The 14,172-nt window shown below is 44.1% G+C and overlaps 1 protein-coding gene across 3 annotated transcripts in view; it reads right to left on the bottom strand.

Moving 5' to 3' along the window:
* uggt1 (UDP-glucose glycoprotein glucosyltransferase 1) overlaps positions 1-14,172 on the bottom strand; it is a 236,248-nt gene that overhangs the window by 68,389 nt on the left and 153,687 nt on the right. For all 3 annotated transcript variants that reach the window (XM_038817157.1, XM_038817155.1, XM_038817156.1), the window contains 4 exons: positions 10,960-11,087; positions 3,804-3,899; positions 3,554-3,656; positions 1,547-1,626 (listed from right to left, as the gene is read on the bottom strand). In XM_038817157.1, coding sequence (XP_038673085.1) covers positions 1,547-1,626; positions 3,554-3,656; positions 3,804-3,899; positions 10,960-11,087 — 407 coding nt within the window. The remainder of the gene's footprint in view (positions 1-1,546; positions 1,627-3,553; positions 3,657-3,803; positions 3,900-10,959; positions 11,088-14,172) is intronic.

Here is a 14,172-nt window from a genome sequence, read left to right as displayed (position 1 = left end):
AATTAAAATCTATTAGTTTTAAATAGTTTTAAACATAATAGTTCATTTTCAGTGCCAGATAGGTCGACTGCTAATAATAAGCATTCATCCCATCATCCAAAGGGTACTTTGGATGAAATGAACAAGAACCAACTTTATGGCAAATGTATTTGTATCTAATGTGTAAAACATACAGCAACTTCATGCCATTCAATGAAGTCAATTTTTGTTAAACTAACAGTAGAGTGGTGCACATGGAAGTAACTTTGGATTTTTGAGTTCCAACTACATATGTACTCCTCACTTAAAGTTGCTGCCTGATTTGCAAATAAATAACAGTCCGTGTCATTAGCCTCACCATAATTTTGACAACAAATTATGGTCCAATTATAATTATCATAGCATCAGTGAATAAATAACATACTGTAATAGTTTGATAAAGGCTGATTAAAATAATGTTCCCATATCAATTTATTTAAATATCACTTTCAAGGTCGGAAATTTTTGTATTCTCAAACATTAAAAATTATATCCAGTCCAAACAGCCTTTGCCATCTTAATATAATTCCAAAGGCTTTTCACAAGGAACTGGTTCAATGTGAAAACATGAAACGGTTTTGTAACAAATCTGTTTAATAGAAACATGTAATGCGTCACTCATTAGACAAACATTACATATTTTAATGATCTGATGTTAATGATCTACATGCTATCTTGAAATTGATTACGGCATCATTGCTCTTCAATACATTCAAGAAACAATTATAGTTGTCATTTAATCCAATTTACAGAACATAAAAGTTTTGATTCATCTGGCAATCGATATATGCATATGACAGGAAAGTGTTGCTTTGAAAGATGAAAAACAGGTGAGAATATTTTTTTCCACAACCTCTCGGTCAACAGTTAAAAGAAAATCCCAGAAGCTAAAGCATGGGTTGGTAGCTGAAACCGCAGGTGAATTCAATGGTTTATTCATCAATATCAAGACCTCTGAAATATATCTGAAAATCAAATTTACTTAGTTCATTAAGAACATTTCATCTGCATTTTAGTAATATTGTACTTTTCATAAATGTTTCATGTAGCTGTTTGGAAACTCTGCTCTAGATTTTATGAATGCACTGATCCAGAATTAAATGGCAGAGGAGAACAAAAGTAACTGTCCTCAACATGAGGCAGCATTTGACAGAGTATGGCATCAAGACACCCTCACAAAAATGAAATCAGTGGGGGTCAAGGTGGTTATCATGAAGACATTTCAAAGTCCCAGAACATTGACGCAAGAGTTCCTCACGGCATGCCTGTCACCTAAGACTGCCCCTTCATTATGTCAGCCGTAACACTGTTGGCTAATTTTCTACTGCACTCAGCTCCATCCTATACACTATTCATTTCCGTGGTGATACGATGCAATCATTTTATTTGTTAAACTAGCAAAATTCACCCTTTTTTGACTTAAATGCTGCAAAAAATGGAGACGCTTCATATTTGTACAATTTTTCAGTTTACAGAGTATCAATCAGTTTAAAACGGTTGTTTTACCTGATACAGGAAGCGTTCTTACCTTTTCAGAGGCATTTCAGAAAGCTTTGGTTGACAATTCATAAACGCACGCAGGTTCATGTTGATCAGCTGGCTTAGAACCTACGAAGATTGAAAACATTTTGCGTGTTTTAAGGATATGCGTGGAAAAATATTTCAAACAGGGCCAAACCTGACATCTGTTCTGTTATGGTTCCACAGGATAATTAACTATGTTAAAGTGATTCTTTATTTGAAGGAGAGGCAAAATTACTGCTCTGACTAAAATTAACATTTTGAGACAATAATACGGACCACTATTTGTCCAAAATACATTTTGGCCAGGATTCTCCGAGCCCACGCCGGGACGCGATTCTCCGGCGACTGCAGAATTGGCGGCAGTCGCACGCACGGTCGACGCGGCGCCGGTCGAGGGGCCGGTGAAAGAGGCCCCCGCGGCGATTCTCCACGGTCGACCGGCCGAGTTCCGCCGGTGTGGTTCGCGCATGGTACCACCTGGCGGGAGATCGGACCCGCGGCCGTCCTGGTGGGAGGGTGGGGGGATCAGACTCTGGGGTGACGTCAGCTAGCTCATGCGCGAACCGGTGAAGGCCTTTCGGTCAGCCCCGGCGCCGAGCGTCAAAGGCCGTTGTGCCGGTTTTGGCGCCAGTCGGCGTGGTGCCAACCACTCCGGCGCGGGCCTAGCCCCTCAATGTGACGGCTTGGCCCCTAAAGGTGCGGAGAATTCCACACCTTTGGGGAGGCCCGACGCCGGAGTGGTTGGTGCCACTCCGCCCCGCCGGGTAGGGGAGAATCCCGCCCCTCATTTCAAGGCAGATGAGTCTAAGCTTTAAACCCAATCCGATCCTCACTGCTTAGTTATCTGACATTAGGGATCAGCCCTGAGGTTCTTCTCAATCACCTCAAATACTTGAATGCTAACCTCATGTCTTGGTGAACAGAAGCGAACACGGTTAGCCAGGCGTGTACTGACCTGAAAACAGTTTCAGCACAGCAGCCGCCGACTTTACCAAGTTGTATGGTTCAGTATCATTAACCTTATTAACTGCTGCCCCACAATGACCTCATCTGTGCCAAATTAAGTTTTGTTTTAAATTGCATACTGCTAAATACAGCTAATGCATTGAAGGTGAAATACTCGGTTACATTTGCACACATAAAAGGTGTGATATAATGCATCTCCTCTCTTTCAATTGCCTGCCTCAAGCTGCACGTTGCACCATTTCCCTTTTTAAGTCAAATATTATGGGCGCGATTCTCCGCTGCCCACGACGGGTCGGAGAATAGCGGGAGGGCCTTCCCGACATTTTTCCCGACCTCTTGCTATTCTCCCCCCCACCACGGCCGCCCCACGACACGAATCGCTGCTCGCCGTTTTTTACGCCGAACAGCAATTCTCCCCAGGCCGATGGGCCGAGTTCCCAGGCCTTTACGGCCGTTTTCACGAACGCAAACACACCTGCTCTCACCGTTCGTGAAAACGGCCGCAAAGTGCCGTCCCGGACAACCATGGCACCGATTGGCACGGCCGCACCACGGCCGTGCCAAGGGTAGCATGGGCCTGCGATCGGTGGGCACCGATCGCGGGCAGCGGGTCCGATACCCGCGCACTATTTGTTCCTCCGCCGCCCCGCAGGATCAGTCCGCGGGGCGGCTGAGGGACATGACGGCCCGCGCATGCGCGGGTTTGACGCATATGCGTGGCTGACGTCATCGTGCGCGTCAGCCGCCGTGACGCTTGGCGCGCGGGCTTAGCGGCGGTTGCTAAGCCCGCGATGCCGTGCTTCACGGGGCCCCGCTGCTAGCCCCGCTGCTAGCCCCGCCCGGGGGGTAGAATCGGGTCCCGGGAGGGGGCGCGGAGGCTGCCGTGAAACACGGCCAGTTTCACGGCAGCCTTTGCGACTCGCATTTGCGGAGAATCGCGCCCTATCCTACTCAACATGATGCAGAAATTCCTCATGGCAACAGTGTTTGCAATGGAAGAATCTGGCATGGCAATGGATGTACACAGAAAAACAACTCTACTCACCAAAAGGAACGAGGAAAGCCGTTGAGCATCTCTGGTTACTGGATCGGTTATGGCCACCACTTCGAAGTAAACCTGTTCTTCTTTGGGCCGTAATTTAATAGCACTAGAAAATATCAGAGATACGGGTACACAAGCATAATTCAATTGCTTGAAACAGTTTTATTTTTTTTAAACTCACATCAAGTTTGAGGTGAGCAAAGTTAGCTACACCACAATGGAAACTAGAGTTTACTGCTGTGAGGGTGCTCACCTCAATTGACCTTCAAAGAACTGGAGGTCGATCCTTGCTTCTCCTTTGGACTTCGATGACAGCAGAGAATCCACTTTCATCACGAGATCACTAGCACTGGGGGGGAAAAATGACTGATAAATATAAATTCCAAATTGAGACCAAATGCCATTTAATAGTCAATCTCCACTGATCTGATGGAAATCTACACCAAGAATAAAATATCATTTTCTCAGAGCCTTTCATAATCATATTCCTAATTACATGTTTGCAGTGTGGAAAATGTACCCCAATTTAGAAAAATGAAAGGCACACTGCAATTGGAGATAAGGACTTGTAATTAATCATTTGCAAGGTGCTATCTATATAAACAATCAAGAGGCTTTATGAAATGTGCTTTAAATGCTTTTCAGTAAAAAGTTCAATTTGTCTTAAACTATATAATTACAATTTGTATTAATAATACTCTGCACAGTTAAGTCAAAGCTTATATCAGTATTTAAAAGGCAAGTATTAATCAAAGTCAGTGTGAAAGTACCAAGAATAAAAAACTGGAATGTAATAGATAAATCAGCTTTTACAATATGTAATCAGTGCAACATATGCTAAATTAAACAGCAGGAAGTATGATCAGCAAGTTCTCGGATGACACATAAATTGGTGGTGTGGTAAACAGTGAGGAGGAAAGCCTTAGATTACAGGATGGATTTGGACGGGCTGGTAAAATGGGCGGGATGGTGGCAAATGGAATTTAACTCTGAAAAGTGTGAAGTGATGCATTTTGGGAGGACTAACAAGGCAAGGATCACACAATGAATGGTAGGAAGCTAGGAAGGACAGAGGATCAGAAGGACCTTGGGATGCATGTCCATAGATCACTGAAGGCAGTAGTACAATTAGATACGGTGGTTAAGGAGAAATATGGGTTACTTGCTTTTATTAACTGCGGCATAGAATATAAGAACAGGGAGGTTATGATGAAGATGTCCAAAATGCTCGTTAGGCCACAGCTAGAGTACGAAGTGTAGTTCTGGTCACCACACTATAAGAAGGATGTGATTGTACTAGAAACGGTGCAGAGGAGATTCACAAGACTGTTGCCTGGGCAGCAACGTTTCAGCTATGAAGAGAGGTTGGTTAGCCTGGGGTTGTTTTCCTTTGACCAAAGAAAGCGGAGGGGGGTCTTGATCGAGGTGTGCAGAATTATGAGGGACATACAGCACATAAGAAGGAATATTTCCCTTTAGTAGAGGGGTCAATAGGCATAGATTTAAGGTAAATGGCAGGAGATTTAGAGGGGATTTGAGGAAAACAATTTTCACCCAGAGGGTGGTAAGAATCTGGAACGCACCACCTGGAAGGGTTGTAGAGGCAGAAACCCTCAACATTGAAGAAGCATTTGGATGAGCATATGAAACGCCTAGCATAAAAGGCTACAGATAAAGTGCTAGAAATTGGGATTCAGATAGATGCTTGATAGCCAGCGGTGACAAAAGTGCCTCTTCTGGTGCTGCAAAATCTTATGACTATGAGCGCGATCAATCCGAATGGGAACAGGATCCCATAATGAGTGCGTTTAGCCGGGTGTTTCCCGGTGCTTGGAGCACCAAGAAATACCACACAATTTAATTCCCATTCAGATACAGGGCCTCAGCAGGGAACGTCCTGACGAGGCCGCACTTAATCATGATTTCTGCACTGAGGAGTTCCGCCCACCAGAACGTCCCCTCGACGCGACGCCCAACCCCCCCCCCCCCCCAAAGCCCCAACTCACCTATAAGGAGGTCATTAGCCCCCCCATCCCAACAACTCCCCAGTGGAATGCACCCTATGATTCTATGGGTTAACTTTGAAGAAAGTCTGAAAAATTCAAAAGAAAAGTAGAAGCTAAAGGACACCACTGAGCTAAAACAAAATTTAAGTCATAACAAAATAAGAAACCAGTTGTACAGTACTGCCTTCAAAGAGAAAAAACCAGCCTCAGCTCCAGAAAATGTGATCAGAATTTCCTATTAGGACTGCATAGAATCATAGAATTTACAGTGCAGAAGGAGACCATTCGGCCCATCGAGTCTGCACCAGCCCTTGGAAAGAGCATCCTACCTAAGCCCACACCTCCACCCTATCCACATAAGCCAGTAACCCCACCTAACCGTTTTGGACACTAAGGGCAATTTGACATGGCCAATCCACCTAACCTGCAGATCTTTGAACTGTTGGAGGAAACCAGAGCACCCGAGGAAACCCACAGACACGGGGAGAAAGTGCTGACTCCGCACAGGCAGTGGCCCAAGCCAGGAATCGAACCTAGGACCCTGGAGCTGTGAAGCAACTGTGCTAGCCACTGTGCAACCCACATGCAGTTTGGGATGTTAAAGTATTGCCCCAGTCATTTTAATCCTCCAATTTCTCTTGGTTGACTTGGAAAGAGCACGAGATGGGCATTTTCTCACTGTATCAATTGCTCTCTGCAGTGGAATCTATCTTTTCTTCGGAATTCAGATGAAAATGATCACAGCTGCTGGCAGTAGCTACTGCCAAATTATTCACTGTTCCTCCAGCAGTGTGGTTAATTGATATTTCACTTCAATGATCTCTGACATCATGTAATCTGAATTACCTATTCTCCCTCCAAATCCAGTTGATTGCATTTTCCGAAATAGGTATGTGGCATCTCATTCACCCGCAGCTACCTTTGTACTGCTCAATACAATGTCCTGCATACTGCTTGTGTATTACTGTTGGAATATTTTTAAATGAGGAATATTCCTAAATGGCTGCTTGTCATAGAATTATATTGATTGGAACATTAAACATCAGAGTGCAATTATACATGCAGTTTGTCATCATCCAAGCTCAGATGATTATACTCAATCACAATTCTTTTTAAGTATACCAGTTTGACATTGCTCACAGTGAGTTGCAGGATAGATTACTGTATAATGGTAGAGGTGTTTGACTATGCAAAACACTTGAATAATCTCCAGTTGTCTGTTTCTTTGTTAACCTCTAGTTGATTTGCATTTCCTTCTCTGTCTTCAATTTCTTTCATTTTCTGCTTGGCTGTCATACATCCCTGCTCTGGTGTCTAAATAGCCACTTTTTCTCATGCTTTTTGTCCTTTTTTTAAAGAATGTATTCCTTCCTACTTCTATATGTTGCCAATGTCACAATGGCTCACATACACGGTCATGCACTGACATCATCATTAATCCCTAACTTCCAAGAGCAAATCTTATCAAAACCTAAGGAACAAATGGAAAATGGGAATCAATATTTGCTCTTGGAAGTTAGGGCACATCCAGCCTGTTGGAGAGGTGACGCAGCACAGCTGGATGACAGGAAGGTGGCAGGGGTCAAACTAAGGGAAGAAAAGGCAAGCAGCAAGAAAATACAAGGGGTTGCAGTCACAGCCTAGTATTTAGAATGAGGACTAAGGAAAGATATACCTGGGGGTAAATACCTAATCACAGGGAATGAAGTGCCAGAATTCAGGGTCAATGGGATTGCAGTTTCGATTTGAGGCCTGCATGGATTAGAGAGGGGTGCAGGGAAAAAGAAAAATCATTCACAGAGAAATATGAAAACGGGGAGTATTCAGAACATTGTTTATCTGGGGATAAGCTAAGAGGTGTAGGCTCGAGCCTGTACATTTGAAGCAGGCGTGATTCTGCAAACTGTGAGAGTAGGGATTGAAGCTGGGATTGTGGAGAATTAAGACACTGGCAGCAATTGATCAGGAGGTGACAGCTTGGGACCACGGCGAGCAGTTCAGACATGGCAGAAGTAGATTGGGTTGAACTGAAACATGAAGTAACGAGTGCAGGACAGCAGGATTATGGGAACAGAGGTCGGAGCTTGCAACAGTTAGGAGCCCAGGAACACGGTAAAATAGTGTGGTGGCTAAAAGGAAGGGCTGCGGAAGTAGGAATTATTATTATTATACATTGAGTGAAATTAAGAAGTTGGATTTTTAATTAGTAATCGGCGAAGGGTTATGAAGAACGGGCAGGAAAGTGGGAGTTGCGGCTGAGATAATAATAATCTTTATTGTCACAAGTAAGCTTACATTAACACTCCAAAGAAGTTACTGTGAAAAAGCCTGAGTCGCCACATTCCGGAGCCTGTTCGGGTGCACGGAGGGAGAATTCAGAATCTCCAAATTAACTAACAGCACGTCTTTTGGGTCTTGTGGGAGGAAACTGGAGCACCCGGAGGAAACCCATGCAGACACGGGGAGAACGTGCTAACTCCTCACAGACAGTGACCCAAGATGGGAATCGAACCTAGGATCCTGGAGCTGTGAAGCAACAGTGCTACCCACTGTGCTACCATTCAGCCTCGAGGAGCTGAATTGCTTAATCCGTCTCCTAGTTCTTATGTTCTCTTGTATTGAACATTGGAAACCTGAGCCGTGGAAAAGAGATAGCTGATGATAATATGAAAATGATTTTAAAAGGGTAAAGGATCATAGTTGCTAAAGGGGTGTCAGCACGTTTCGAATGTGCCCACTTCATCTCTTTGGATTACCAGTAAAAGCAGACCTAATGTTGTGGAAATAAAATCTTGAAGCATGGAAGAAAAATATTTTGGTTTTATATATTTTAGTCATTTAATCATTAAGTCGTTTAATTGAACGATTATGAAGATTTTTGATCCAAACCTCAACAAAATAAATAACAGCTTCTCATGCACCTCTCCCCAAAGATACTGGTTCTGATAAATCTGCAGTTTGTCTTGCTTTCTGCCCCATCATTATTCCAATTTCCTTTTTCCTTCAACTCATCACGCCTTTACTTGTCTTTCCTCTCTATGTTTTCTCCATTTCTCTCTCATCTACTTCTATGATATCACATGCTTAGATGGGCTTTTTTGTTGGTATGCACCAGTTTGGGTCGTAGGGCCGATCTCCGTATCGGACATTCTATGATATCTATGATACTTCTTACTTCTTACAGGGGCTGGTTTAGCACACTGGGCTAAATCGCTGGCTTTGAAAGCAGACCGAGGCAGGCCAGCAGCACGGTTCAATTCCCGTACCAGCCTCCCCAAACAGGCGCCGGAATGTGGCGACTAGGGGCTTTTCACAGTAACTTCATTTGAAGCCTACTTGCAACAATAAGCAATTTTCATTCATTTCATTTCACAAGCTCGACTTTCTCTCCTCAATTTGAACTTTTCTTCCATTTTAGCCTCTCGTAATTGTTTTCTTTTAAAAAACATTTTATTGGAAGCATTTTCAAATATATACATAACATAGAAAAAACACAAAAAACAACCAGTGACAGCAAACAGCCAAAATATCCTTACCCACCCCTCCCACGAAAATCTCTCCCCCACCCCCTCTGATGCCTGCCCCCCCCTTTTTTAACTTTTAATCCAGACCCCCGACCAAATAGAAAACAAAACCACCCATCCCCCTCTGCTAATGACTCAACACTAGAAGTCAATGAACAGCTTCCACCTGGTGAACCCCTCTTCTTAACCTCTGATGGCGAACTTGATCTTCTCTTAGTGCAGAAATGTTTCCAAATCGCTCACCCATACCTCTGCACTCGGCAGCGCCAAGTTCCGCCAGCACAACAAAATCCGTCTCTGGGTTAACAGGAAGGCAAAGGCCAATACATCGGCCTCGCTCCCTACCTGCACTCCCGGATCCTCCGACACTCCAAATATTGCCACCTCCAGACCTGGGGCCACCATTACCCCTAAAATCTTCGACATTATATCTGGAAATCCTGTCCAAAACCCCCTCAACCTCAGACACGCCAAAAACATGGACATGGTTTGCAGGCCTTCCCACACACTGTCCATACCTATCCTCCATCCCTGGAAAGAACCAACTCATCCTGGACATAGTCACGTGGGCCCTGTGTACCACTTTAAACTGGATGAGATTTAGTCTTGCACGTGTCGAGGATGCATTAACCCTCCGCAAAGTCTCAATCCATATTCTAGCCCCCAATACCTCACCAGCTCCTTCTCCCACTTACGCCTTACCTCCTCCAGTAGAGCACTCTCTCTCTCTCTTCAACAGTGCCCCATATATATTCGAGACCTTGCCCTCCCCTATTTCCTCCTCAGACAGGAGTTTATCCTACAGCACGAAGGTGGCAGTGCTTGAAACAAAGGCACCTCTTTCCTCATTAATTCCCAACCTGCAGTTACCTGAACCCATTCCCCTTCGACAGAGATCGGGATATTGGTCCTCCTTTGCTATTCTGTTTTTGCTCTTCCCTAATTGAGAAGATGATGATGTGGAGATGCCGGCGTTGGACTGGGGTGAGCACAGAAAGAAGTCTTACAACATCAGGTTAAAGTCCAACAGGTTTGTTTCAAACACGAGCTTTCGGAGCACTGCTCCTTCCTCAGGTGGGAAGGAGCAGTGCTCCGAAAGCTCCTGTTTGAAACAAACCTGTTGGACTTTAACCTGGTGTTGTAAGACTTCTTACTAATTGAGAAGCATACAGAGCAGGTCAGCCAGCTGACAAGCACTCGGAAGTGGATGTTTTCACAATTCAGCATACCTCATCCAGTCATTATTGATCCTTCATCCACTCTTCCCTGACCACCAAATCCTCCTTTGGTTGCTGCATTAACTGCTATTTATTTCCTCTAATGTCGCAGCCAACTATGTTTGCAACTTTGGGTGAATCAAAACAGATGAGCTTGCTAGTGACTGCAAACAGGAAAGGAATAGGTAGTGTCAGGTCACTGAAGGTGACGGAGGTGTCAGAAATGTAACAACAGGAATAGAGCCAAAATGAGGGCTTGCAATGATTGACATGGACTGCAGTCAATATATTGTTTTTGATCATCTAATCATCAGCCCACACATTTAAAAAATATATCCTTTAATCAATTGCTAACATACCCTTGGAACAATCCAAAATTAATGAGACTATACTTACATGCTCTTATTTTATTTGATGTCGTGCTGCATTCATTCCAAATAAGATTTGGAATAGACAGAATATAAATAAATTCATAAGCAGCAATGTGGAGGTCTATTAAATGTGTAGTTCACTGATGACAAACTTCACAAATATCTCAGCAAATCAAACACTGGAGATTAACAATTCAATTCAAATTTGTACACTGAAAATTTGTAATTTGAAAAATTATTTGAATAGATTTTCATCGCAATTAATACAGAATGAACATTGAAATCACTCACAAATCTTCTTCAACAGCCAGCATTCGGATCTTGGCTTTGATCTTCTCTGCTGCCTCGATAGCAATACTCTCCAGCAGGTGGAAGTCATTCTGATTAAAAATTTCATCTTCTTCCAGTGGGCCAACAATCTGCCAGAGTTGAAAAGGTACAAGTTTATTATTATTTCACATAGTCACTGGATATTGACAATTAACACCTTTGGGAAGTGCATTCCTCCCTGTCAAGAGTGGAAATGAATCATATTAAGAACTTTTCTTTCCTGAGAAATACAATTTTTTGGCCTCTCCAGTCCTGAAGAGCTGACTACAACTGGTAGGACTGGAAACCTGTTCAAGATGGTGCCGGAGCGTGGCAACTCTCTGCGAGCTCTCTTACACAGATCCTTTTCCTACATCTCCTATAACCATACTAATATCGTAAAACTTTATTCTACACTGCGTACCTTGTGTTGCCCTATTACAGAGCTAGACTGCAAATTCTGTTGGGATACCGGGACGAGAAACTCCAAATTATTTGCAATTTGTAAAACTGTGAAGAAAGGATACTTCACTTCAGGAGTAATGACTCTGACCAATAGGCATATTTTATGTAAAATAAACATTAACTTAAGCACCGCGTTAACCACCTCAATATTAACAAATAGCTTTACAATTAACAATTAAACAGTTATTAAATGAAAGGAAAATGTTCAACTTATACCATAAATCTTCCCTATATATATTCCAACCGAGCAACCCAATGCAGTCCAAAATCTACTCATAAATTAAGTTAACCACCATGGTTATTTTCGTTTCTTTGTACCGACTTTGGAGGGAGACCCTTTCAGGGTCGGAAAATCTTTCTCTCTTGTCAGATTCAAATCCTATGACAAACTGCTATTCAACTTAAAATCTTTCTGCTGACGACAAAACTACAGACAGACCTGGCTCCTCCCATTAACCATATCATCTGCATTACATTACGATGTCCTCTGACATATTTAGCTCTGACTAAATACAATCCCTTAAATTATCTAAACCCAGGGAATTTCCAACAATCAAAACATGTTCTATTAATCATCAATATGTAAACGTTAATGGTTAGAATCAATGATTCCCTCACTTTTAGAACTTCTAAATCACAGCTTTAGGACACACACTCCCTGTAAGCATTTTAAATGAGGGTTTAAATACCATTACTGGCACAAATATAAAATATAATATATAACAATTTCTTATATTCATCACAATAGAATATAGGACATAGCATATAGCTTTGAGAAATGGTAGGCGTCAATTATGAAACAATTTAGAAAATTATAATGTAATGCTTAATCTTTGAGCAGACATCATTTTCCTTTTATTTCTTTTATTGCTGCAGAGAAGCATGCCTTTCCAACGCACTGTGACATTTTCTTTCAGGCTAGGTATGGATGCACTGTTTGCACGCAGAATTGGTGTAAAATGGAATGAATTTATAGTCCAGAACTTCCAATCTATGTCAGAATCTTATTTCAGATGGTTTTGAGGGATAGGATGGCCAAGTAATTAGGTCAGGGGGTAAGATGAAAGCTAAATGGAAGACGGGGGCTACCTCCAGAGTACAGCCATCTCGAGATCTGAAATTCTGGGCTTATGAATAAAAACATGCAACTTTATTGGGCTTAGTTAAACTGTATTTGGAGAGTAGGCAAATAGGAAAGAATAGAAGAACATAACATTCGAACGAGGAGCAGGAGTAGGCAATTCAGCCCTTCTAGCCTGCTCCGCCATTCAATACGATCATGGCTGATCTCATCTCAGCCTCAATCCACTTCCCACCCATTCTCCACAACTCTTCAAAACCTACACTAATTAATAATTTTGCCCATCTCCTCCTTAAATTTGCTCAATTCTCCCTGCATCCATCACACTCTGGGGCAGTGAATTCAAGAGATTCACGAACATTTGAGAGAAGTAATTTCTTCTCATTTGTTTTGAATCTGCTGCCCCTTGTCCTAAAGCTGTGGGGCTGGATTCTCCGATTTTCAGGCTATGTCCTGATGCCGGCATGGGAACCTTGGCCTTTTACGACTGAAAATTCAGCGCAAAGCGGCCACAGATCCTCTGGTGGGGGCTAGTAGGCAGGCAACTTGGCTCCGGCCGCCCATGGACCCAACCTGCCAAATAGCACGCCCCTTTGGCCAGCTCACAACCCCTCGACCACCCCCCAACAGTGCCCCTAGCCCCTGTCAAAATCCCCCCTCCACGCGGATTGGCTCTCCTCCGACTGTGGCGGTGCTGGACTGAGTCCGTAACCGCCACGCCCTATTCCCGACAAATAATAGCACAAGAGACCCACACCATCGGGAACTCGGCCGGTCTGGGGCATGGCCTCCGGTAACGCCCTGAGGCCGTCGATACGCGTACTCTGCTTTGGATGGGGCGCAGCATCGCGAAAGGGGCGCTGACCCCCGACTATGGTGCGAATGTGGATTTTCCGGCCGATCGCCGAATGTAATTTCAGCATCGGCTACCGGAGAATCCTGCCCATGACCTCTCGTTCTGGATTGTCCCACAGGAAGAAACATCTGCTCTATGTCTACTTTGTCGACCTCCTTTAGCATCTCATATATCTCAATTATATCTCCTCTCATTCTTCTAAACTCAAGAGAGTATAGCCCTAAACTGCTCAATCTCTCTTCATAAAACAAACCCCATATCTCTGGAATCAATCTCATGAACCTCCTCTGAACTGGCTCCAATGTAACCACATCCCTCCTCAAGTAAGGGGACCAAAATTGTACACAGTACTTCAGGTGCAGTCCCACCAATGGCTTGTACACACGCAGCAACACTTCACTACTTTTATACTCGCTTCCTTTAGCCATAAACTCCAAAATTGTATTTGCCTTCCTTATTACCTGCTGTATTTGCATATTAGGGGCGAAATTCTCCGACCCCACCCCAGGGTTTGGGGGCAGCGGCGTGCAGAGAGGGGGGGCGACGGATGCCCGGGGCCAACGCACCGTCGCCCCCCCCCCTCTGTACGCCGCTGCCCCCTACCCCAACCACCCCCCCACTCACCACCCCTACCTCCCTCCCCACCACCCCTACCCCCCTCCCCACCACCCCTACCTCCCTCCCCACCACCCCTACCCCCCTCCCCACCACCCCTACCCCCCTCCCCCACTAACGCCGCACCCCCCCCCCCCCCACTAACGGAGGAAGGAAGGGGGGGAGGAAGGAAGGGGGG

This window comes from Scyliorhinus canicula, chromosome 13, assembly GCF_902713615.1.
Source record: "Scyliorhinus canicula chromosome 13, sScyCan1.1, whole genome shotgun sequence".
NCBI classification, from domain to species: domain Eukaryota; kingdom Metazoa; phylum Chordata; class Chondrichthyes; order Carcharhiniformes; family Scyliorhinidae; genus Scyliorhinus; species Scyliorhinus canicula.
The sequence above is the reverse complement of the archived record's forward strand: the minus strand, read 5'-3'. Positions and strand labels throughout refer to the sequence as shown.